The sequence below is a fragment of the Babylonia areolata genome, chromosome 10 (genome assembly GCF_041734735.1).
Source record: "Babylonia areolata isolate BAREFJ2019XMU chromosome 10, ASM4173473v1, whole genome shotgun sequence".
NCBI lineage: Eukaryota > Metazoa > Mollusca > Gastropoda > Neogastropoda > Buccinidae > Babylonia > Babylonia areolata.
The window spans coordinates 26,891,292-26,918,157 of NC_134885.1; the positions used below are offsets into that span (position 1 = coordinate 26,891,292).

At 41.1% G+C, this 26,866-nt stretch overlaps 2 protein-coding genes across 2 annotated transcripts in view; both read left to right on the forward strand.

The window, feature by feature from the left end:
• Positions 1–14,046, forward strand: part of LOC143286324 (eukaryotic translation initiation factor 4 gamma 2-like) — a 33,128-nt gene extending 19,082 nt beyond the window's left edge. Inside the window, exons 15-25 of the mRNA XM_076593865.1 lie at positions 524–750; positions 1,488–1,577; positions 2,560–2,642; positions 3,281–3,333; positions 3,869–3,948; positions 4,656–4,914; positions 6,034–6,238; positions 7,201–7,315; positions 7,668–7,764; positions 8,526–8,647; positions 12,034–14,046. Coding sequence (XP_076449980.1) covers positions 524–750; positions 1,488–1,577; positions 2,560–2,642; positions 3,281–3,333; positions 3,869–3,948; positions 4,656–4,914; positions 6,034–6,238; positions 7,201–7,315; positions 7,668–7,764; positions 8,526–8,647; positions 12,034–12,099 — 1,397 coding nt within the window. The 3' untranslated portion in view covers positions 12,100–14,046. The remainder of the gene's footprint in view (positions 1–523; positions 751–1,487; positions 1,578–2,559; positions 2,643–3,280; positions 3,334–3,868; positions 3,949–4,655; positions 4,915–6,033; positions 6,239–7,200; positions 7,316–7,667; positions 7,765–8,525; positions 8,648–12,033) is intronic.
• A 7,394-nt stretch (positions 14,047–21,440) lies between these two features.
• Positions 21,441–26,827, forward strand: LOC143286920 (uncharacterized). The gene is made up of 5 exons (XM_076594872.1): positions 21,441–21,471; positions 23,354–23,385; positions 24,067–24,184; positions 25,950–26,049; positions 26,681–26,827. Exons 2-5 carry the CDS (start codon positions 23,355–23,357, stop codon positions 26,792–26,794), a joined length of 363 nt encoding a protein of 120 aa, XP_076450987.1. The 5' UTR covers positions 21,441–21,471; position 23,354; the 3' UTR covers positions 26,795–26,827.
• The last annotated feature ends 39 nt before the right edge of the window (positions 26,828–26,866 follow it).

Genomic DNA, 26,866 nt, shown 5'->3' on the forward strand with positions numbered 1-26,866 from the left:
TTTGGAGGCGTAATTAGCAACTTATGCATTACCTTTTAAAAGTTTTGATGAGAGAGGAGTGGGTGGGAGGAAGTTCAGAATTTCGACATTCATTCGTGTTCAAGAATGTAGTCATGCTGAGAACTTGAAAGAATAAACCATCATAAGAGAGTGAATAAATGAATGGAAAGCATAAAGCTGGGTAGCTGTTGTTCAGTGTCTGTTGAGTCGGCTTAATGGGTGGTAACATATCCAGCAGCCCGAGTATTGTGTTTGACTCTGTCTAGTAGATCTTGAGTTTAGTTGTTAGTATTATGTGGGGAAGTTGAAATGAGTTTCTAAGCAAACAAGTAAAAGTCAAAAAAGTGGATTTTCTTTTCTTGGCATTCAGATATGAAGCAAGTTAAATCCAAATTATTACTGCCCACAGATGAACTTGAGGAGATAGACATATACCAGCCAATGATTGGTGATAATGTGTTGGGTTTTGTAATGATAATATTGAATTTTAAGATATTAAAAAAAAACACCCTTTTTTTCACAGGCGGGGGTGGGTTGCTGAACGGTAAAGAAGAACTGAGTCTGCGTCCCCAGAAGAACTTCATGTTCAAGCCTAACACACCGGCTATGCTGCCCCGCTCGGCCCAGGCTGCCCCTTCTGCTCCCCTGGTGCCCCCTTCCAACAACCTGAGCACCCTGGGCACTGTGTCCCCCAAGAAGATGACTGTAGATGTGGCCAACCCTCCCGTCAACCCCATCCTCAGCAAACAGGTGAGGAGACATTGATCAGCATTATGCCACATGGGCACTGAGTCCGTTGTGAGTGTAACAGAGAGAGCTGCATTGGGTGACCACAAAAGGTTGATTAGATTACACACACTATACAGTGACCCACTGGTGCAGACTTGGGCAGGGGTCTGATTCCTGTCCTTCGCAAACAACTAGTCTGGTAGCGGAGAAATCAGATGTGGCTAGGGGGAAATTGCAATCAGAGAGGAGCTGGCTTTTTTCTTTTAGTCTTGTGTCAGATGTAATACATGTATGGCATCAACTGAAACATGCTCTTCTGATCAGCAGCAAGAAGAGGTTCACTAAATTGTGAGAAATTTGGAGAAAAGGAAGAGTGAGGTGGTTCATGCTGAGTAGTCTTTGTGGGATGGTACGAGATCTGAACATCTGTGGCTTGTTATATCTGTCTTGACTGGCGTGTATATTTAATCTTTAAGTTCCTTTGTTTTCCAATAGAAAAATACTGCATTGACAGAAATTGTAAAACCAAAGTATGAGTATGTAGAATAGATGACACGGAGAGCATTGCTGGGCTTAAGACGAAGATTGCTCTTTCTGTGAAAAAGTGAACAAATTAATTTTATCAGACTGACTGCTAGGTTCCTCTCATATGAAACAGGACCGATATTTGATGAGATGTTTTACAAGTAGAGGGATGTTGGCGAAGGTGCTGGATGTGCAAGCGCTGTAAATGATTTGTGTGTGTCGTGTTTGTGCAGCCGCAGATCACCATCAAGCCGGCGAAGGAGGAGAAAGCCAAACCCCCAAAGAAAGAATCCCTCACACCAGAAGAGCTCAAGGAAAAAGTGGTCAGTCTCCTTTTTACTGGCTCCTGTCTTCCTTCAGTGTTCCTTCGTTGCGTTCAGACTGATCTGTATGCTCGACATAACAGACATGAAACCTCATGCTTTTTAGCACGCTGTTGGATACAGGGCAGTGACAAACTGTCAGACAGAAACCAGCCAAAATGAGATTGGGGGAAAGGGTTTGCATATGTGTAGGGAAGGGCTCATGTATGTGTCATATTGTTCTGTTGGTTAAATAATGTGAATGTCAGGTATTAAAGGTGACATTGTACTCTTATATACCGCAAGGGTGTACTGGACTGTAGTTACTACGGTTGGGGTGAAAATGCAATGTAATGGCTCAGTGGCTTGTTTTCTTGGTTTATAAAACCATCTGTATCAACACTCCCTGCTGGAGTCTGCACTAGTGGGTCATGGTAAGTATGTTAAACATAATTTTAGGGAAAAAAATTTCCTTTTTGTCTCTCACTACTTCTCTTCCTGCATGTTCTCTCCTCTTCGCATCCCCCCACCCCACACCGTCTATGCCTATATATCACTACATTATACGTGTACAACAGATGATGTGGCAAAGTTGGTTAGGTGTTGGACTTTTGATCCAGTGTTCACAAGTGATCAGAGTTGAGGCCCTGTTTTGGCATGGTGTTGTGCCCTTTAGAAAGGCACTGTATTCTGATATTCCTCACTCTCCATCCAAGCGTGAATGGAAAGCTGATTTCGCCAGGGAATGTGAAAGCGGTGGAATGAGAGGATTGGGTCCCTCCTTCCTGTGCTGTACACTAGACACAGCAAATATTTAATTTATTCACTGCCCCTATGCACTAGTTGGGTCACGGTAAGTATGTTATTTAAACGTAATTTTAGATAGAAAATTTCCTTTTGTTCACTGCCCCTATGGCCGTGAAAAGCTGCGAGTACTTTAACCTTTTATTCTTTCTTTTGACACTGCAGTAAAATAGTGTATCCCTGTGTGCATCTGTTTCAGCCGGACCTGCTGAATGACTTTTTCAACCAGCAGGACATTGGCAAGTCTTTGGCTGCCATCAGGGATCTGCACATCCCAAAAAGGTCTGTGTTTGTGAAGGGGACTGCATGGAACTGTGGGCTGTTCAGGATAGTTCATGTGCTTGTGGGACATACTTATCCCCTGTGTATTTGTGTGTGTGAAATGTTTGTATAAAATATGGGGTTGGGAAGTTTTGTATTCTTACTTTCTCTCTCTCTCTCTCTCTCTCTCTCTCTCTCTCTCTCTCTCTCTATCTCTCTTGTTTTATTTTGTTGTTAATACAGAAAATGTGTAAATGTATAAAGTATCAGGTTGGGGAAAAAATCCTTGAATTTTTCTTTATAATAAAAGTTGAAATTAAGTTATTGGGAAATTGAACTGATTTCCCTTTTTGTTCTGTATGTTTTTTCCCCCAATGATCGAAAACAGTTATTGTGATGTATGAGAAAGGGAAAACGATGTTGGTTGGGAAACACTGCTTTTATTTTTTTCCTGTGTTGGTGATGGAATAGAACATGGATGTTGATTGTTGTTTTTACCAGTTTGTTGTGTGCAAAGCATCTGCTGAAATCTGTGTTTTCAACATGATATTGTACAGCTCTTACATGTCTTTGACTTGGAAGTAATGAGGAATGAAGAGTCCATGAAATTTTCTTCTTTTTTTTTCTAATTAAAATTTCTTTTCTGTTTTTATTTCCAGGATGATACCAGATTTCCTGTCGCAGTTCCTCATTGGCTCTGTCAACAGAACAGGTGAGCAAGTAACCCTGTCTGTCCATTCCATGTCAGCAGCTGAGGTGATATTAATGTGAAGTAAATGGACCAAGTTTTGGCAGCGGAAGCTTATTGCTGTTGTTTTCCATGAAAGTTTTATGTAAAGTGGTTGGTGCGCGGGCCCTAGATGAGAAAGTGATCAGTGCATGACCATGAAAGATCTAACTTCTGTTTTGTGGTTATAGCTGGGTAAAGTGAGGCATTGAAACTGTTATCCAAAATTAAGTCACCTTTTCTTTCTTTTTTTCCCCCCTATAGCTGTAGGATGGGTTTTCCTTGTGTTTTACATTGTTACATTCAGTTTGTGTTGTTGATCAGTATTTTGTACTTTTGATTTGATTTGATTTTTTCTGTTGTATGGTCTTTGTTATATCATTCCAAGTGTAGTCTTTTTTTCTCTTCTCCACCTTTGAAAGGTGTGTCTGTTGGAAAATTGATGATAGTTATGTCTGAAGAGGGTGGAAATGATGTGAGTTGCTGTATTTGTAACCCCATTGTGTCTGGATGGTTTCAGAAGCAGAGCAAGATGAAGTGATGAAGCTTGTGGCAGCCCTGAAAACAGAGAAAATGATCACTTCCGATCAGTTCATTGAGGTAGGCAGCTGTGCAGAAGATCGAAAATGGTCACTTTGATCAGTTCTGCATAGGATGTTGAGTTGTGGTCATTTGTTATGTCTTTAGAGAAAAATAACATCTTGAAGATGTGTCATCCTTTTGATCCATTCATGTAGGCAGGCAGTTGTTTATGTTGCTTTAACAACAGTAAAGAGTGGTAACTCTCTCCATATACAAGGGACGTAGCTTCAAGTCTGTGCTGCTCATGCTACCGATTCAGCTGGAACATTGTGTGCCTTGTAAATGGAGTTTCTACTCTTTATTGTTGCTTTCCTTTACTCTCCCAGCCTCATTGTTCTTTCATTTTGTGCAGTATTCCTTTATTTTTGAGACACACATTGTGGGTCATTATGTAACATGTCTGCATGCTTGTAAATCTTCCTGATAGCTTGTGTAAAAATGCATGAAATCAGAGATAGTTTTGTATGGAAATTTTAGACTGTTTTGATTTTTTTTGGATTGATTAATTTTTTGTCCACTTTGAAGAGTTGAAGACAGGTATAACAGTATTTTGTAGTTGATACTCTACACAGTTAGGCTTTGTTTCTTTGAATTAACAGTACTTACCTGTTTTCTGAATGTCCACTGTTCACCTTACATCTGTTTTCTGAATGTCCATTATTCAACTTACATCTGTTTTCTGAATGTCAACTGTTCAACTACACCCCTGCTTCACACTTGTGCAGTGCTTCAAGGCGGTAGCGGACCAGATGTCGGCGCTGGAGCAGGAGACCCCTCTGATCAAGTCTCACGTGGCGCGGTTTGGGGCGCAGGCGTTGTCGTGTCAGGTGGCCAGTCTGGTGGAGCTGGCTGAGCCGTTCCAGAGCGGAGTGCATTACCCCTTGTTCTTGCTGTGTCTGCAGTGCGCCCACCGCCTCCAGGACAAACCCTGGCTGGTGCGTGTCTTCAACGACAGCAAGATCAACCTGCAGGATATGCTGCCCGGTGAGACTTGAGGCCCCTGCACCCAATAATGTTGAAAATAGGGAGAGGGGAAACATGCATAAGGAAAGGAAACCACAATAAAACAAAAAACAAACCCACAACAGAAAGTGGGGAAAAAATAGGAGGTTGGAGGCCCACACAGGGGACACACACTCGACATGGGTACCCTTCAGCAGACTCAGTCTGCAGGACATCATTTTTGATGAGCCACACAGGCATCTTTTCTGTATATATCATGTTGAAACAGCTGTAAAATCAACATGCAGGGCATGTCGGTTAAAAGAGATGTGAATAGATACATAGCATTTCTCAGTATGATGTGTGACACACATGTTCATGTGCATGCTCACGTGACACCTCTCCAGGGAAAGGGCTATACTATTGTTTGGTTTATATTCTGTTGTTGATTATTACGCCCCTGTGACACTGGCGCTATTGATCAATACATTTGATGAATTTTGTAGGTAACTGCTTTTCTGTTGCACCAACATTTTCTCTTTTTCTTAATGATTCAGACAAAACATGAACAAGCTAATTTTTTAATATTGGCCACAGAAGTGTTCAATTTATCAGGAGATAATGAAAAACAGATTCTCCAGAAGAAGCATTACTGCTCAAACTCCTATCTAAACATCAGTAATGGGCTTTGAGCAATGGTAGCTGGAGGTACTCCAAGGGAGTTGGAGCTGCAAGGAGTGTAATAGTCTTGATTGTGATCCTTCTGCTGTTGATGGAAAGTGGTGGATCAGAAAAGGTGCCTTTATCCAGGATGACTGCTGTAGGCCACAGCATGGCATGTTTGCAGTTCAGTTTCGGTTTTCAAGGAGGTTCCAGAATCTGTGGATAGATTCATATACACTACACCACATCTGCGGAATTTAAAAAAAAAAAGGGGGAGAAAAAAAGCAGCAGATTCATATTGACTATACCACATCTGCTGTATAAAAAGAGAAAAAAGCAGCAGATGCCAAACCTTTGATAAAAAAAGAAAAGGAGAAAAAAGCAGCAGATGCCTTACCTCCACATAAACCCAGCCTTCTGATCAGGCCTTGAGAGCCTACCCTAGGTTTGTGTAAAACATGAACAACAAAAAAATGAAAGGAAAAAAAATGTGTGCAGAGATAGACCAGAAGAAAGAGCGCATGCTGGAGATCCTGGAGGACCGGGGCCTCAGTTTCTTGTTCCCTCTGATGCGCGTCCAGTCGGAGTTGGGACGCCAGATCGCGGCAGAGCCCTCTGCAGGGGCAATCTTCAAGTGGATCAAAGAGCGGGTGGATCCAGAGCTGTTCACCAACCCCAATTTTATCAACATACTTGTCACAAGGTCTGTGCCCGTCTCACTCTGCCACTCCTTTGTGTTTTCTGTTGTAGGCTGTAGGACAGGTTAAAACTGTCCACTTGATTATCTGTTAAAGGCTGTAGGCCAGATTAAAACTGTCCACTTGATTATCTGTTGTAGGCTGTAGGACAGGTTAAGAGTGTCCGCTTGATTATCTGTTGAAGGCTGTAGGACAGGTTAAAACTGTCCGCTTGATTATCTGTTGAAGGCTGTAGGCCAGGTTAAAAGTGTCTGCTTGATTATCTGTTGTAGGCTTTAGGACAGGTTAAAAGTGTCCGCTTGATTGTCTGCTGTAGGCTGTAGGACAGGTTAAAAGTGTTGTAGGATTTGTGTCAAATAAACCTGTCCACTCGACATCATTCTTCCCCATTCTGGTAAGGTACAGGAAGCAGAGGGAAGGGTTTGGCTTAACATAAGATGGGGAGATTTTTGCTTGTCGGTCTCACGTCAGTGTCTAAAAACTTTTCTTTCCTGGTTTTTTTTTTTTCAGTGAAGTCGTCACTTTGATTTTCTCCTACACCACTCTTTTTCAGCAAAACAGAAGTGACATTGTGTAAGATAGTATTGATTAAAAGAATTTCCATTTTTAATCACAGATTAACTCTTGTGTGTTAAGTCACATATTAAAAAAAAATCTTTCATATTACGTCACCAGCTAAATACATCCTTCATGAGTAAGGCTGCCCCGTGCACTCTGTCCAGCTACACACCAGTTACATGACACTATTTTCTCAGGACAAGGATTGCTAGAGCTGCTCTACTGGTGGATTGATGCAAGGTGTATGTGTGCCCCTGCACTCTGCCCAGCTCCACACCTGTTACATGATATTTTTTTCATAGGTTAAGGATTGCTAGGGCTGCTCTACTGATGGATATGGTTACATGCTCAAGACAAGGATTGCTAGAGCTGCTCTACTGATGGATTGATGCAAGGTGTGTGTGTGCAGCTTGGTTAAGTACATCACGGCGGAAAGCACCATGCAGGAGAATGCAGCAGACACCACTGTCACCCCAGACAAAGCTCTCATGGACAAGGAGAAAGAGCTTCTGGACAAACTCAAGGTCAGTGCTTGCTGCATTTATACATCATTGGTGCCCTCTGGGCAAGGGGAAAGGAGGACAGAACATATGTTTGCATTGTCTTGTGTTGGTATGAATGATACATTGTTTGAATTCAACACACACACAAATTTAATTCAGGAGTTATTTAGGTATATATTTAAAAAAAACAAACAAAAAAACCCGTTAAAATTAAGGTGGAGAGGGTTGAACTTGAATAAAGGGTGTAGTTTACATCTGTAAATTTATGCTACATACAAGTGATTAAAAAAAAAAGAGAGAATCTGTCATGTGCTGTCATTATGTAGGTGAGATGGGTATGGTTACGTGATGTGGAGTGTGTGTGTTACAACAGGGGGTGCTCCAGAAGTTTCTCCATGAGCACATCAACCTGCAGGTGGCCGCACTGTATGCAGTGCAAGTCTTCTGCCACAACCACCACTTCCCAAAAGGTCAGCTTACGGTTTGCTTTTGAAAGCTCTGTGTATGTGTGGCACATTTGTATTTGAACTGTCAGGCATACTTTACACTTGCATTTGTTTATGGCAGTGTTAACACAATTCAGTGTACATGAAGTTCGAATGCACATGGACACAGACACCACACCACACCACACCACCCATGCGTTCACACGCACACACTCACGCACACACACACACACACTGACAAGCTTTGTTCGCACTACAAATACAATGCAGAAGCCAGTTTGTCATCACATGAGTGGCTGGCTGGCTGAACTAGTGGAGCACCTAACTTGCAGTCATAATGAAGCGAATTTGAATCACAGACATCCAGCAAAAAAATATAAAGGGGGCATTTTTATGTTGTGATTCTGGTGGTGTCAGTGTAGTGTCGGGTCCAAAACCTCCCCAGCCTCCCCCAGGTCCCTCTCATGTTCCTGTTGTGGTTGTCCCCTTTGGCTGTATCACCTGAGGTGATTGTTGGCGATAAGTCAACATCGCTAAGCACTGAAAGCAGCAGTCATAGTAAACAAAAGAAAATCTAAGACTGGTGGATGTGTATGATTGCAGTTTACATACTATTACATGACTGTTGATAATTACACTCAGTGGTTACTTCACATATTAAACTGTTCTAGCTACACCCTGCTTTTACTTGGTCGGGGAGGTGAAGGGGAGAGGGAGAGCAGGTAGACAAAGGTGTATGTAACTGCTATGCCCCCACACTTCAGTATGATGATGCTTGTTGACAGGTATGCTGCTCCGATTCTTTGTGAACCTGTACGACCAGGAGATCATAGAGGAGGAGGCTTTCCTGCACTGGAAAGAGGAGGTGAACGACCAGTACCCAGGCAAAGGCAAGGCTCTCTTCCAGGTATGTTGTCAGCCGGTTGTGAAGACTGGCTTATTTGGTAACATGTACTGTACTGTGTTGAACAGTAGCCAGCTGTAATCTCTTTGCTAGCTCTTCTTCATAATTTTTTTTACTTGTTTATACACAAGGTGTGTGATGACCTGTTTTGCGCGAGTGGTAAGTTCAGTATTTCCTCAGCAACTGTAAGTGTTAGAGGAACTAGACAGGGTAGAGTAATAGATATTAAAGTGTGTCAAGCTGTCACCTTCGTGATGATTTTGCTCATTGGTGAAAGTCATACCAGTTAATCATTTCCAAATAATTAAAAATTTATCTTATAGTTGTTGTTTTTTTCTTAAAATTAGCTGTAAGTCATGGCTGTTGTTTTCCACACATGTATGAAGCTATCTTTTCATAGAGCAATATTATTGTCACTGAAATAGATCCTATCAAGATGATTTTGGTCTGAATAAAAAAAGATACATTCTGCCACTCAGGCATGAGATTTTTCCGACTATAGTCGGATTTCCGACCGAAAATTGGCTCCAGAGGCCATTTTTGAGATTCGCGTAAATCTGCTGAGAAAATCGGTGGGGGGGGGGGAGGGGGTTCCCGACCCACGAAGGTTGCACGAACGTTGTCCGACTGATCAACAAGACAGACCCACAGCATTTGCTAAAGTACTCCATGTTTGGATAAGCGAACCAATTGAGAATAAGTGTTCCGTTGCTCCTCTGTCATTCAGCTTATCCGCATTCGGTCGGAATTACAAAACTCGCTCGCGGGCTTCACGACTTGCAAAGATGCCTGATTTCGTCGATCGTCTTCAGTCATTGACAAAATGAGAAAACTCACAAAGGATTAGAGGATTTTTGCAGCAGAGATCGATAAAGGAGTGAATAATAAGTGGAACTGGCTCTGGCAAGATGAGATCGTGAAAACAGAAGTGAAGAATAAAAAAATAACTTTAGGGTAGGCGACGTCATTCACAAAATGGACACCGCGGGCAAGGCCAAGTGCGATTGGTGTCAGATTGTATGGGTGCAACTCTTAGAGTCTAGGCACGGAAATCTGTTTTCACATTTGCATTAAAAATGGAGCATCCGTTTTCTAAAAGAAAAAAGAATGAAAAAGCAGATGGGCTGATCTATATCAGTTACTGATGATCTGTCAAAAATGAAAACAGAATGCTCCTTTAAGCGTCGTTTGTTGACCCCTTGAGAGGTGATCCAGTGACTTGTCAGAGCACCAAAATCGAAGTCCGAAAGTTTCCTAACGCACTGTGAAAAGCATGTACGCACGCACATGCACACACATGCCGTCGATCACACACACACACACACACGCGGCACACTCTGACATTTGAGCGCACGCACACACACACACACACACACACACACACACACACACACAAACTTGCGCGCACACACAGATACATCCGTGCACGCTATCTCCATCCCAGTCAAGCCACAAGGGCAGTGGAACGTCTGCTTGACCCTCTGTTCATTCAGCAGAAGCTGCCAACCTTTGCCACTGTATTCACAAGTAACATTAAGTGTTGCGATTGAAACAAATTTTGTAGGAACTTATTGACGTCAGGGATCTATTGAATTTGAAAACAGTGCATACACATGCACAAATACAACTTGCATTCTTTCCTCCTACCATGTCCCCTCTCTTTCTGTCTGCCTCCCTCTCTGTCTGTCTCTTGTTTACACACAGTTGAATTGAAACCACACATACACACGTGTGTGCACACTCGTGCTTGCTTGCTTGCTTGCTTGCTTGCTCTCTCTCTCTCTCTCTCTCTCTCTCTCTCTTTTTCTTTCTCCCCTGAACACAACACACACACACACACACACACACAGAGTCCATGCTGGGGAACTCTCAGGGATCCGATATTTTCAGCGGAAGAGCAGTTGATTTCAGAGAGAAAAAATGTCACTTCCCAAAACCCCGCCCCCCTCCTGCAGACTTCACTTTCATGATTTGCTGAGGTACCCCTCCCCTCTCTTTTGAGTCTCCTACCAGTGCTGAGGGAAGGGGGGGGGGGGGTTATGAAACCACTGTCAATGACTGTGGCAATTTTGGCATTGAGCCAAGACACTGACCACTAGCTCCAGCTGATAATCCTTGACTGCTTGGAAGTGATATAACCAGTCACACACCCACTCCCTCCTCCCTCCAGTCATTCCACTTCCTCCTTTCTTTCCTCAGCCAACACACATGCATATCAGTGGAACAGAGACTAGGGCTGAAGAGACCAGATTGTCAGTAATATTGGAACAGTGCAAACTTGTGTGCTAATAACATTTTCCTTGAAAACACACATACACACAAACACTTACACTCCCACTCACTCACTCACTCACTCACACAAAGAGTTTACAACACAGAGAGTTGTATTTAAAGCAGTGTACATACATGAACTTTAACTCTTTCCTCCAGTGTCCAGCCTGACCCCTATTCTCAATCTCTTTGTCTGTCTCTCTTTCTCACATACACATAGTTGCATTGAAACCACACACACACACACACACACACACACACACACATGAGACACGATTTTGAAAATAAGCCCCCAAGGCTGACTTTACAGGTTTGGAAGCAAAAACACTTCAGTTTAGGAAGAATTGGACTGATTTTTTGTTTTCTGTGGGTTGGAATACCTCAGCAGCATTACTGGCCCGCAAGTGCAAATTTTATGGTTCAGCTTCAGGGGGCTTCGCCCCCAGGCCCCCACCTTTCAGACTCAATCACAATTTCCCAATCTCATGCCTGCCACTGGAGATTGATTTTAGCAAATGAAACAGTAAAGGGAAGCATACTTCAAATAATTTCAGTGCATAATTTGTGACACTGTAGATACTAAGTTAAAAGCTGTGATGAAATTCGTTGAAAGATCATGTTCCCCACCTTCCAGTCTACCTTGTTTGGAGTGTCATACAGGAAGAACAGTAACCACATAAAAAATTTTTTTTAAAAAGAAGAAAAAAATGGAGGAGGGGTGGGGTGGGGGGGAGAGCTAGTTGAGAGTGAGAGCCCTCCCTCACCCCATCCAACCACTCACCCCTATGTATGTGTGAAAACAATATTTGGTTACATCTTTGAATGCAGCTGAATCAGGTCAAAAGAGCCCCCAGCCACTCTTGTTTCCGATTTAATATTTCCCAGAAACCAATGACAGTGAGTTCCAGTGTTTAATTCTGAGCACACATCCAGTTTACCATGACAAAAAGATCTTGATTTCCATTGTCATACCTGCAGTGATCTATATCCAAAGCTTAATGCTTTTGGTGGTTAAAAAAAAAAAAATAAAAATCTACAACTGAGCCAGAGCCCATTTCAAAAGCATTTTGATGTATGCACTGAAGAGAGTGATAAAGTTTGTCAATGACTATGTGCAGGTGAACCAGTGGTTGACCTGGTTGGAACAGGCCGAAGATGAATCGGAAGAAGACGAGGATGAGTAATAGAGATGCAATCAGACATGTTTACCCCCAGACTGGCACCTGCCCCTGCATGCCTTGGGGTGATACCTGCGTCATCTCAGCACTACCACTGCATGCTGCTATTTCCAGTGCCCGCCAAACCCCATCCTAGTTCTATATAGACACAGGCTGTGTCACCCCCATGTCCAGCTACACAGAAAAAGTCTTTCTTCGTGAACGTTTTGTGATATGGACACATACTGTCATCACCACCACCACTATACTGTGTCAAGTTGTCTTGTGGCATGAAGTAAGGAATATAGGGAGTATTTTCTAAGATAGTCACTTGAACATGCGTGTTAATTGTTGTCTATGCACAAGATGCATGCACCACCAGAGGTGTCCTGTGTATGACTGTCACAAAAGTGGAAGGTCCAGCACCAAGTTGGATGCAGTCTTGAATGAAGACAGACAGCGGTAGTATAGGTGTGGAAAGTGATTTGATGATTTGAGCTTTTTTCATGTTTTAGTCCAGTCTTTGGCAACACACATCCTTTGTGTGTGTGGAGAGAGGGAGGGTCCCTTGCCCATGTAGAGTGTGACACCTTTGAGCTGATGTTTCTGTGCATGTCTGAGTTTTGTGGGTATCTGTAATATCTTCTGTCAATCATGTTTTTTTTTTCTTTTTCTTTTTTTACTTGCACTTTGAACTAGTATGGTTCTTTATTAAGTTATGAACGTTGTTTTTAATTAAATCATGAAATCAAACCTAGATTCTCTGGACACATTTTAGTTCAGTTTTGCTACACTCATGAGCCATTGATCATATTGTGGTATGTGGTATATATATATATGTATCTATATGTGTGTGTGTGTATGAACATAGCTTGATTTCTTAGGGGTTGTTTTTTTGTTTTTTGGTTTTTTTTATAAGTATGCTGGTCTAAGATAGATTTGATCATATTAAAGGAGTTTCTGTAACTTTCAGGTGAAATAAATGTAGGTTGCCTTAGTCTGATTGGATGCACTTTTCAGACTTTTGAAAAGGATTTTTTCTTACACACTTGAGGGCAATTGTGGGATGATAATGGCAGTTAAAGTGAATTTGTTGCTGACCACTTGAGATAGTGACCATGTCCAGTTTAGCTTGAATCTGATAGGTTAATGGAATTGACCACCTGGGTGAGTGACAGTGCTGGTCAGGTTTGTGAACATTTTACATGAGTGCTAAAGGGTTGGTTCGCTTGTGACAGGAACACTTGTCTTTGCATACAAGTCTGAATGATGTCAGTTGTTCTTTGGATTATTTAGCCTTCATTAAGTGTGTTTGGCAGTTTCTAAAATGGTGCAGTAAAAGACTTACAGCTGAGAGAATTTCTTGGTATTGAATTGAAATCATTTTCTGGTTTATTTGCCTGTCCTTTTGTGTGTGTGTGTTTTTTGTTGTTTTTTTTTTTGTGTTTTTTTCCCAACTGTCCTTGAATGACTACAAAATACACTGGTTGCTGTTTTCTAGTTTTTAATGATTAGTTCCATCAAGTTATTTCTATTTGGGTACTCTGCTTAGCTTGCTTTTATCTACTTATTCTGTGAAGTAATGTCGGTTTTTGGTCATGTTTAATAAACTAGATTTTATTGATCCAGTCTGTGAATTGAAGAAAAAAAAATGTTTGCCTTGTGTTAATTGTAAGGACAGGAGCAGATACACACTCTCTGGGTAGTTAGGTGTTTGTGTTTTCCAGTGGAAAGTGAATGGAAAGTAGATGTGAATCTTGTGATTTCTGTAAACTCTTTATTAAAATGACTATGGTAAATGGTAAACCATTGTCTTTGTTGTCAATCTTGCATCCTTGTGCTGCTGTGTTGGATGTTGGCCTCGTTATGTTGGACAGTTAATGCTCTTCAGTATTCATGCACTGTTCTGGATAAGCTGACCTGGGATCTGCTATCACTTTGCTGTAGTAGCTACAATAAATACTCTGGTATAGAGCTGTGTGCTTTTCCATTTTTCTGTCTTTGCAGTGTATGTGTTTGGTGCATTAGTGGAGATATACCAAGGAGGTGCCATGGTGGAATTAGATGTTGGACCTGATCCAGTGTTCACTGGTGATCAGGGTTTGAGGCCCTGATTCTGCATGGTCTTGTGTCCTTGGGGGAAAGGCACATTATTCTGATTTTCCTCACTCCACCCAGGTGTCAATGGGTTCCTGACTTTGGTTGGGGAAAGTTAAAATGGCGGAAGGAGACTATTGGGTACTGTTTTCCTCTGCCAAGCCCTGAACACAGTAGATATGAATTCACCGCCCCGATGGCCTAAAAGGCAATGGAACCTTTAATTTTTCTTGTGGGTTTTGAATAAGACATGCCTGAAAACGGAGTATGATGGCAGGGGTGAAAAGTCATTCACGTAAAAACCCAATTAATTACACATACTTAACCGTGACCCACCAGTGCAGACTCCGGCAGGGGTCTGATTCCTGTCCTGTGCAAACTACTACCCACTTATGCGGAGAAAACGAAAGTATCTACGGCCGATAACCTCCTGAAGTAGGTTACCTCCCCTTTTCATCCCTGACTAGCGCCCTCTTTTTCCGGCAGCCATCTTGACTCCTGATCCTGTGCTCTTCATACAGCTAAGCTCAGAATTTTTAAAGATTTGGAAGTCTGCCATCCGAGAGGTTCATGGTCAGAGCATAAAATATTTGTGTCAGAGCAGTGTTCCTCTGCAGAATGGTGTAAAAACAATCAGTTTACAGCCTCCTCTTGAGACTTGTGTCTGGCTGGCTACAACTGTGGTGGTGGTGGTTGCACCCTGTCCCAAAAGAACTCTTTGCACACACGGATTGCAACCAGTTTATCATAAACACAAGAGGCCAGTTAGCCAGAAACGCTTTGTCATCCAATACATTTCTTGTTATGAATGTGACAAACCACACTGTGGGTGTGAAGTAATAGCCAAGCCAGAGAGGACCCCGACAGCAGTCCATGGGTTCATTCAGCCACGGGTTGCTCCTGGGAAGACCTCTACATTCTGTCCATGTGTGTCTGAGAGAAAAAGTCTGACAAGTTTTACAACTCTTGCAAGAACACCCATTCTTTATGAGGGGGATTGGATACATGTTAATGCAGTACTGAGCAGCACTTACTTGGACCTGCCATCTGCTACATTTTGAGTGGACTTTGTTATGGTTGAGCACATTCAAGCAGTGCTGTTACACTCTGTAGAAAATGGTGAAATACAGAAAATTAAAAAGAAAATTCCCCCACCTCCTCTCCCTCAAATCAGTTTAATCAAAATAGACACTTGCAGATGAACAAAACATGGTTAACACAGTATTGTCTTGGTCAAAGCGCATTAACGATTGAAAATTTTCAGCCAATTGTAAATAACTTATTCACTCATTCAGCAAATGTCAGAAGTAAGTTAAATTGCCATTATAGAATCAGCAGTGTTGCAACACCAAGCATTGCCAAATAAAAATAAAAAAAATTAAAAAATTGAACGGATATTTCACCACAAGAACCAGATGCAATCCATGCTGAAGTAAGGTTTGTGTTCCTGGAGGAGCACAATATACCATTCAGTGCAGTGGACCATTCTGGAAAGTTATTTTGGCAAATGATCCCGAGATGCACCATCACATGATACAGCAGTGCAAGAACGAGGACGATGGCGATAGTGAAATGTTTGGCTCAAGAATTTGTTGGATCAGCAATACATGATAAATGGGCCTTTTGTTTTGCACACGTCTTTTGCAGAAGATATTTTGGTGTGCTACTGGCAAATGGCAACAGCTACTGAAACTGTCCAAGTTGTTACTGATAGTGGTTAAAGTGTTGGACTTGCAATCTGAGGGTCCCGGGTTCGAATTCAGGTAACCGCGCCTGGTCGGTAAAGGGTGGAGATTTTTTTCCAATCTCCCAGGTCAACGTATGTGCAGACCTGCTTGTGTCCGAACCCCCTTCGTGCGTATACGCAAGCAGAAGAACAAATATGCACATTAAAGATCCTGTAATCCATGTCAGTGTCTGATGGGTTATGGAAACAAGAACAAACCCATCATGCACACCCCCGAAAACGGAGTATGGCTGCCTCCATGGCGGGGTTAAAACTGTCATACATGTAAGAGCCCACTCGTGTACAAAAGAAGAGTAAACGTGGGAGTAGCAGCCCACAAATGAAGTTACTGCCAAGTCTTGCTGAGGATGGACAGGTCTGGATGCTTGTTCAAGGCGCACCTCCATGTTCAGATGGCCTGATGAAAGTCTCAATGAGAGACCGAACACTTGCCTGACTAAAAGCACTGATAATACCCATGGAACTTTTCAACAGGCTTTGTCTATTCCTTCACTGATATTTGGAACCACGTCTCATTGGTTATTTTTCTGATGTACATTTTCAGGAGGTAAAGAGAACTGAATCAAGGAATGGTTTGTAGAATACCTGCTTTGTGGGGAAGCACTACATTTAAAAGAATTATGACATGCATTTTGGGGGGAAAATAGCTTAAAAATGTAAAAGCTAAAGCCATGAGGCTAGGAGAGTAAAGGATCAAACGACAATAAAGAGAAGTAAATCTCTCCATTTGCAAGGTGCACAACTTCAAGTCGGTGCAGTATTGACTAAAAGTTTTGTACTTTGTAAATGGAGAGAGTTGCTTCTCTTCATTATTGTCAACTAAAAATGTTTTCAGACGCAATAAAGTCAAACGGAAGTATGAGTTCCCTGTACTGATTGTAAATACTTGGGTGAAAGGCTAAAAAAAAAAAACAAGAAAAAACCTAAGTTTCACCAGTCACACAATGCAAGCATTGGTTGGATGCAGAGGAAAGTTTATGTCATTGTGTTCATGCAATGCTTGGGTATTGGTAGGCAGATGGAAAGATGAACAGGATTTGTTTTTGATAAGATTTAGTAATCATTTTTCCTTGTTCATGGTTTTCTTTTCTCTGTTTTTTTCCTTTAAAATCACTCCACATGAATGTACACATCACAAAAACAACAGTTTATTCACATACCCATGTGTGCTCACTCATTTGCATTTGTTAAAAAAACAAAAAAACACACACACACACCGCACTGAAAACCACAAGCACTAAAAAAATAAAGGATGCTGCTGCTGCCGCTGCTGCTGAATAACATTGATGGAGGTAGGTCTGGGACTTGTGACCTTTCTCCGCCAAACACCACTCTTTTGTTTGGTTTGTAGTGACTGTAAGTAAACGTAAGATTTACTGGCATGCACAAGGTCAAGATTAAATATATATATATAAAGTTGAAAAGTTTCGATTGACGGCAGCTGCAAGCCAGCTTGTCCACAGGAGGGAAAAGATAGAAAAGAAAAAAAGCAAGGAAGAAGTGGATACATGACATGCACTGGGTCATTTTTTGTAACAGTTCTTTTGGACATGAGACCGTTCTTTGTTACACTTCAGTGAATACAATACCGTTCTTTGTAAAACTTCCATTGTACACAAGACCGTTCTTTGTAAAACTTCCATTGTACACAAGACAACTCTTTGTAACACTTCAACGTACACAAGACTGTTCTTTTGTAACAGTTAGTGTGGACAAAAAATCATTCTTTGTTACACTTCCAATGTTTCCAAGAACATTCTTTGCTACACTTTGAGTGTACACATGACCTTTGTGAAACTTCAAATGTACATAAGACCATTCTTTGTTACATTTCGATCAATAGACCATTTTTTGTAACGCATCCAATGTACAGAAGACCATTCTTTGTTCCACTTCCAACATAAGGCCATACTTAGTAACACTTCTTACGTTCACAAGACCATTTTTCGTAACACAAAGTACGCACAACTGTTCTTTGTTACACTTCCAATGTTCACGACAATTCTTTGTAACACCTCCGGATTAGTTGAAATCTGTTGGTTTGAATATCAAGGAGACCAGCTCAAAGAGAATTGCAATAGTGTCTAGATAGTAGCATATAAAAGAAACAGCTGATATGTTGGCAGTAGCACTGGAAAGCAAGGAGCCGGCGAATTTTTTCCTATCTACGTACGTATCTGGCGTAACAGGGAGCAGCGCAAGTGGTCGAAAAGTTCACCGGTCCAAAGAGAGTGTTTCGTCGAAGTGAAAGCCAAGGTTTCCAACATTGGGAGAATGTCACAGCCAGAGACGGACGTTGGGGTAACAGTGACCTGGTTAATCTTTGATTCAGCGCAATTGATGAGCTGCTCAGTTTTATTCTCATCCATCATCGACCTTTACTCACCCATCTAGGCTACTCAGCCACATACTCAATACAATTTTTCAACATACAGCCTGTCTCCACTGTCACTGTCACTATATCTGTTTGTTCAGTCAGCCTTCTTTACTCTTCCCCTTGTCCATTCTTCCTTCTGCTCTCCACCACACCCCTACCCTATTGTCCTCGTTGTTATTCATCTATCGCGATATTGTATTGTACATAAGTTCTATGTTTATGTTTGCACATGCTTGTGTAATTTTGACGTTGGTGTTGTGAATTGACTCTCGCTTCTTTTCTTTTCTTTTTTCCCCCTCAATTATTATTCTTGCACAGAGGGCTGGATGTAAACAAGTACTTTGTGCTTACTCCTTTACCCTCGTAAAATAAAATTTCGTTCATTCGTTCGTTCGTTCTCTCTCTTTTCTCCCCGCACTCTTTCTCTTTCCTATCCTTTCTGTTCAGTAACGCGCAGATGTGTAACAGAGGCACACACATACACACACATGTACATCCAGGCAATGACAAGCATGGTGGTAGTAAAATGCATAGGAAAAAGAAGAGAGAGAGAGACTGAGAGAGAGAGAGAGAGAGAGAGAGAAACAATGCGTGCCGGGAAGGTCCATCTGAAGTGCATGTGGGAGAGGCTGTCGAAAAACTCCCTCTGCTATTGTCACTGCATTGGTTTGCTCCGTTAGCTTAAAAAAAACAAACAAAAAAAAACAACAGCCCATAAATCACATATCCCTCAAAACAGTATCACGCGCACGCACACACAACAAATCCACTTAAAAAAAAAAAAAATCTTCGATAGATTTTAGTCCCTGCATGTGCGCACGCCTTTTTTTCTTCTTCTCCCTGTCCTCTCTGTTTTCGCTCCTTTCTTATTTTCCCTTTTTGCACTTCCACCTGCTTTCTTTATTGGTTGTGTTGAATTATTTTTAACGATTCCAGTTAAAAACTTGTCTGTGTGTTGTCTGTCTGATCCTTTACAAACGACCTGGTATCCATGGTGTCAAGTTTAGTGTGTGTGTGTGTGTGTGTGTGTGTTGGGGGGGGGGGGGCGAGGGGTGGACCGAAGCAGGTTTTTGAGGTGTTGAGTTTTCAGAGTTTCAGATTTTGGTTATTCCCATTAACTCTTCTGAGTCATAGAGAAACAAGGAAACATGACAATAACAGGATGACGGCCACAGAGGAAGAGCGAAGATAATTTAAAAAGAAGAAACAAAAGGGGGGATAATACAAATGGGGGAAAATAAAATGAAATAAAAGGCCAAATGTAATCATCAGTCTGGTACAATGCAATAGGAATAGACAAATGCACAGATCACAACTTAGATTTACAATACTGCTCTGTATCTGACTAGTTGAGCCTGAACTGGGAACTGGGGGGTTAGTTGGAGCATAGCATTAATAATGACATGGTGCAACAAAATAAAATACACAATAATTTGCATGTTATTTTCGCACCCATTTACCAGTAATACTGGGATTGATTTATATACAAGAGAAAAAAAGACATATATATATATATATATATATATATATATATATATATATATATATATATACACACACATATATGATCATGCAATTACAAATGGATATGTACGGGATGCGGTGTCAAGATTAACACAAGTCATTGTTCTAATTCCTATTCAACAAGTACAGTTAAGGCATAAGTGGCAAAGAATCCGGACTGAAACTGGCTCCTAACGAAACACATTAAAACCTTCTTTAATGAACTTAGCAAAATTTAGTAACTTTTTCTTACTACTAATAGACATTAATGTTGCATATTTGTGGAAGTTGGGACGTGTTCTGTAATACTTAGGTAAATACTGATTGCGGAGATTCTGAATTGCAGGACATTCCGTGACAAAGTGGTATTCGTCTCCCACTCGATTCGTGTCACAAAGACGACACAATCTTGCTTCTTGTGGTATGTTCATGTGTCTCCCTTTCTCAATTGGTAGTTTGTGATTACTTGTTCTGAGTTTCAACATTGGGATGCTATAGCACAATGGCAAAATGTCTAGATAATTTTCAAAAGCTATTTGGCTTTTAAATAGACTGTAGTTGTTGGCTTTTGTAGAGTTACGACAAGTTTCTACCCATTTTTGTGTATTACTATCTTTAAGTCTTTGGGTCAGATTGTTTATCAGCCATGTAGTTGATACAGACTGTGGATAGTACCACACAAAAGACAGCCTTTTTTAATTTTAATTTAAAAAAAAAATCTAGAATCTGTTTAATTTTAAGTAACCAGTCATTTTTGTGTATTTGTAAATTAAAACATTCAGTTAGTGTGTTCAGCATGCGAGAGGATAATTTTTTTTTAAAAACTAGACAATGGACAATTTGTGCCAGAATTTGATCATTCGGCAATATACATGCACAAACAGGGGGAAATATGTCCCGTTTCACCATAGATGAAACAATTTGGAGTGCTTTTCTTAAGCCGGAGTATGTATTTACAGTATTCCAAGTGTAATGATTCGGCAATGTCAACACAGTTATTACCCCAAACTTCACAAACATAAGTTAATATTGGCATGACCAGTGAATTTAAGTCTAACTGGCAGGAGATAGGGAGCTGAAGTCTTCTTCAATCTTCAAATTGGAAGGTCAGCCGTCATTACTGACTATTAATGACCTGTGTGCGCAGAGGCGTAAATACCTAACCATAACCTAAGTAGACCTATCTTTCCTCCGGAGGGGGTGACAATGAGAAAGAACATGTATACATACTCCCTCCCACCGTCACTCGCAGCATCCCTCCGGAAAAAAAAAGGGGGGGGGGGGGGGGGGGGGGGGGGGGGGGCGGGACTAAACTGTGATCTTGTTCAGCTCCCTCTTGAAAGCTACCAAGGAGGGAGCCTCTGCTGCAACAGCAGGGAGTTCCAGACGGGGATGGTTGATGGGAAAAAACTGTATTTATAAGGGTCAGAGGAGTTGTCTGTTTTTTCTTAACAGTGCCATCATTGCCCGTCTGGCCTGATCTTTTAATTGTTTCACAGCTATGTTAAACTTACTATTGAAATTGAAAGTCAGTCCTAGGTATTTAAAGCAAGTAACGTGTTGAGGAACCCGAAAGCTTTCATGGGACATAATTCTAATTCAAGGAGACTAACATCAAATCTAGAGTAATTTCCCTTCGTCTGATTATCAGCGGCAAGGAATTTCCAGTGGAAAGGTGCGCTTGCGAGACACAAACACAACCTGCTCTGTAAGCATAAATCTGCCTTCGATAAACTCTAAGATATAGATATAGGAGAAATTACTGATATCAGGCTACACACTGTCAGATGCATTATCCATTTTGTTTGAGTTATGTTGGCTCTTTTTTTTTTTTCGAAACTCGGGGTAGACTCACTTCCTTGAAAGGAACCGAAACCAAACTTAGACATGACTAGAACAAAGATTATCATAATAAAGCAATGGCAGGCAATGATTAACATACTGCTCAGGCATTCCAGAAACCTATCAATAATTAGTGAATGTAAATGGAAAGATGTCAGTGATGCACAGGTCTACAAATAAAACGTCAGAGAGAGAGAGAGGTTTTAATTACTGTGAATAACTAAATCATGCAATCCACAAGCTACACCATTACGGCATCCAGGGAACGCACCTCACATGGATCTCCGACTTCCTCAAAGACCGAAGGCAGGCAGTGGTAGTCAACGGTGTACGCTCGGACTTCATCAAGGTCCAGTCTGGAGTACCACAAGGTAGCGTACTTGGCCCCTGCTTGTTCCTACATCAACGATCAGCCAGACCTACTGACTGCCCATGCCAGACTGTTTGCGGATGACACAGCTGTGTATGATGTGGTCACATCACTGGACGACCAAGCCCATTTACAACGGAATCTCGACCAGCTTGCTGTGTAGGAGAAGAGATGGGACATGGTCTTTCATCCAGGGAAATGCACCACACTACCGGTAACCCGTTGCAGAAAAGGCTTACCTCAACCCCAGTACCAGCTACATGGACACACACTAGAAACTGTCAGCAGTGTTAAATACCTTGGACTGACGTTTACCAAAGATCTCAACGGGATTGAACAGATCAACAATGTTTGCTCAAAAGCGAACAAGACCCTCAGCTTCTTAAGGCGAAATCTAAAAATAAGCTCCCGGGGAATTAAAGAGACAGCATACAAGACCCTTGTACGACCCATCATGGAATATGCTGCAACAGTCAGGGACCCCCACACACTGGAGAGTATTGATAAGATGGAAGCTATCCAGCACAGAGCAGCACCCTTCGTCTTCAGGCGCTATCGTAACACCTCCAGCGTATCAGACATGATTGATGAACTGTGATGGCCCTTGCTCCAGGACAGATGTTGAAGTGGCCGCCTCGCTATGCTGTACAAAATTTGGCATGAAATGGTATGCATGGACAGCATGAAACAAAAGATGGAGCCTGCCGTAGCCCGACAGAGGAGAGGCCACAACCATCAATACACCCAACCAAGATGCCGCACACAATATCAGCAACAGTCCTTCCTACCAAAAACAATCCAAGACTGGAACAGTCTGTCCCAGAGCGTCGTGGAGGCCACAACCATCGACACCTTTGTGTCAAGGGCCTCCAGACTCACTATACACACACACACACACACACACACACATATATATATATATATATTATTTATATATATATATATATTTCTTCACATTATTTTATTTTGATATATTATTTTATTAAAAAAAAAAAAATTACGCTTTCGACCTCCTCCAAAGTGACAGAATAATCAACTGGTTCGTTGCGGTCATGTCACTGGAAGAAGAAGGACATGCAAAGATGAAGCCACTCTTCCCAACAAAACATAGATTGATAGAATAGCCTGTAAATAATACAAAGCACATTAACCAATGTTGCTATTGTTGTTATAATCATTTATCCCATTTCTGTTTTTAGTGCCTTTACAGTGCTTGTAAGCGTACCTGGTAATTTTCAGGTGATTGTACAATAATGTTGAGTATAAATGATGGCCAAACATGTGATATTTTTTATTTTTATTTTTTTAAATTTCTTACAAGGAGATTTTATTTCTCTTTTATCAGCATGGCTTCTGGGGAAGAAAGGATTGCTACTGGTGAGTGTTTTTTATTGCTATTTTTTATTTGAATATAGGTTTATTTGAATTTGAATTTATTCATTAAGGCTGAAGCCCCATATGAAGAGGCATTAACAAAACATCTTTATATATATATATATATATATATATATATATATATATATATATTAAAAAAAAAGAAAAAATATTTCATAAATTTTTTTTTTAGCAAGATATAGGTTTATGGAGAACAATTGCAAGTATCATTCATTGCATCTGTCATAAATTCATGTCATTTATTATACAGATACAGAAACATGCACCCATGCAAATGTGTTTACTCAGATACAGACACACACAGAGACACACTACATTTACACTCCCTGTGTTTTTCTTGCATACATACAAAGTACTGATAAGATTTTTTTATTTATTATGAACGCATATTCTTACATGTAATGGGATATATATTTTATATACACTAAAGAAGATGGGAATTGGGTCAAAGAGTCTATAGAATTTTTTTTCTTTCAAAACAAAATAATTGTCATCAGAATATATCACAGAAAATTGCATCATCAGCAGAATATATCACAGAAAATTGTTAAACCACCGAGAGCGTCTCTTACACAATCCCAGTTTGACTTCTGGCTGTGCAGCTGTGAAGTGACTCATTTGCTGTTGGAGGGCTAACAGCAACCTGATTTTCTTTGTTGACAGTGACAGCAGTAGAGAAGGGAGACAAAGTGATTGTCAACTGTTTGGTGGATGGGCTTCAGACAAAATTGTTTGGCAACAAGGTCACGAATGGCAGTGTCTCGGTCAAATTTTTTGACAGGTAGGTGTCTTCCTAATGTATTGGTGTTTTGTCTACACACACACACACACACACACACACACACACACATATATATATATATATATATATATATATATATATATAGATAGATATATATATACTGGGTCAATTAACCGTAATTTTCACAATTAGGAAAGTCATGTCATAAATCCTTGTATTCCCCCCCCCCCCCCCCCCCAAAAAAAAAATGAAAAAACCCCCCCGAAAATAATCAAGTTGTCAGGTTCAGAATTGTATGTATGCACAAATTATGCACACATATATACACACACATACAGACATATTTCTTTTCAGTCTTTGTTAATGGCACATTCACTTGCAGTTTCCATATATTGTGATGTTCAGTACTCTGCCATGTGTGTCTTCCTAATGTTAAGCACAGCATTATTTGGTTTATGCACTGGGCCCATATGTTGACCAGCCAGAACTTCCACAATAATTTAAATCAAGTAATAGTTCTTTGTACATGTTGTCAAGTTCAGAACACATACATACACACTAATACTCACACATACACTCTAATACTCACACACACACACACACACACACACACACACACACACACACACACACACACACACACACACACACACACACACACACACACACACACACCTTTTCAGTCTTTGTTACTGGCATATTAACTTGCACTTTACTTATAGTCTTGTGCAGTACTCTCCGCCACTAAATTGTACACCCATGCTTCAGTTTATTTTCCGTATTATTAGAGAAGTTTCCGTGGGTAGCCCAGTGGTAAAAGCTTTGGATTTTCAATCCGAGGGTTCTGGATTTAAATCCCGGTAGAGGCAAGTACCTTGTGGGTCAAAGGCGAGGATTAGTTTTCTGTTCCTACACATCAACATGTGTGCAGGTGTGTCAAAGCTTTCAATCTCTTCACGTGAACATAAAACAAGAAGTATTTATGAAAAACAACAACAAACAAACACACACACACACACACACACACACACACACACACACACACACACACACACAACCTACACATGCAGATGAAGTACACACATTAAAGATCCTGTTGTCCGTACCAGTTTTTAATGGGTTATGGAAAGAAGAACATACGAAAACATGCACACCTCACCCCTTCCTTGAAAATGGATTGAGTATGATTCCTGAAATGGCAGAATAAAAACGGTTGTTGATGTAAAAGTCCTTGTTGATAGGATGGTGAACTACAGGCCCATGAATGCAGAAAAAAGCAGCACGAAAAAGAGCAGTTGAATTACATACCTTTCCACAGTTGGCAACAGTTTTGTCAGCTATTGCTCTGTCAGTATGCTGTAGAGACACTGATGACGTTCACAGCAGCCTCGTGACGAAAGCATTGGGCTTTCAGTCTGAGGGTTCTGGGTTCAATTTGAAATCCCAGTCAAGGTGGGTTAAGGATGGATTTTTTCCCCTTTCTCCCAGGTCATGAGATGTGCAGACCTACTAGTGCCTGAACGTTTGTATACAGACATCTGCAGAAGATAACAACAACAACAAAACAAAAGCTGTACATTAAAGACTACATGATCCATGTAAGTGTTTAGTGAGTTTTGGAAAGAAGAACATTCCTGGCATGCATATCCCAGAAATAGGGAGTACGGCTGCCTATATGGTGGGGGTAGAAACGGTTGGGCATGTAAAAGCTATGAATAAGTGTGTGAGTTGCAGCTCACAAACACATAAGAAGAAGAACAAGAGATGCTGATTGTGTGTGTGTGATTGTATGCCTGATGTGCAGGGGATTTGACATGACGGCAACAGTGAAAAATAAGGGCACTTTCAGGAAAGTGGTGAAAAAGTTGCCTGGAGAGGTCTTCGTTGACAAATGCAAATGGAAAGTTAGTATTCATCAACTCTCTTTTTTTTGTTTTTTGTTTTTTGGTTTGTTTATGTTTCTTTTTTTCTTTTTTTTTCTTTCTCACTACATTTTACATGATACTTTTCTTTCTTGTTTTCTTCAAATGATTTATTACTGAAAATATGTTTTTATTGCTTGGTTAATGTTGCTTGCATGTTTCTTGTGAAAGGTATCTTCACATCGCTGCATTGATGTGCATGTTTGTTCCATGCTCAGACTCAAATGATTTACTGCTAGGTTAGTGTTGCTCACAATTACTGTTTTTGCTTAAGGTATTTTCATATTGGTGCGTCAGAATTTGTATTTCTTCCACATTGGAGGTATGCTGGACTTGCCTGTGTTTCCTGTTGATATGTCCACATTGGCCATTGCTGCATTGATATGTTATGTTCAGTGTTGAAGAAATGCTGACATGGTGACTTTGATGTTGTTTATCTGTTTGTCCCTTGTTGAAGGTATGCTCATGTTGCTACATGTATACATGCGTCTGCTCCCTCTTGAAGTAAATTATGTTCAGAATGCTAGGTCAGTGTTTGTTTCTTTCCACCTTAAAAAAAATCTCACACTGACAGTGTGTGTATGTGTGTGTGTGTGTGTGTGTGTGTGTTCAGGCAGAAAAGGGGATGGTTGTGATTGAACTGATGAAGGCCAAGGATGAGTCGTGGGCAGTGCAGCTTTCGCAAAGAGGCCTGGAGCAACAGAGCGACGAAGAAGAGGACGACTGAAACGAACAGACACAGGGAGACACGGGGAGGGGGGGGGGGGGGGGGGGGGGGGGGGGGGGGGATGAAGTAGTT

Excerpts from the sequence above, each read along its gene's own strand:
- LOC143286920 (XM_076594872.1), top strand. The coding sequence starts at position 23,355 with ATGGCTTCTGGGGAAGAAAGGATTGCTACTG. Across the intron at positions 24,185-25,949 it reads TCGGTCAAATTTTTTGACAG|GGGATTTGACATGACGGCAA; the intron begins GTAGGTGTCTTC and ends CCTGATGTGCAG. Across the intron at positions 26,050-26,680 it reads TTGACAAATGCAAATGGAAA|GCAGAAAAGGGGATGGTTGT; the intron begins GTTAGTATTCAT and ends GTGTGTGTTCAG.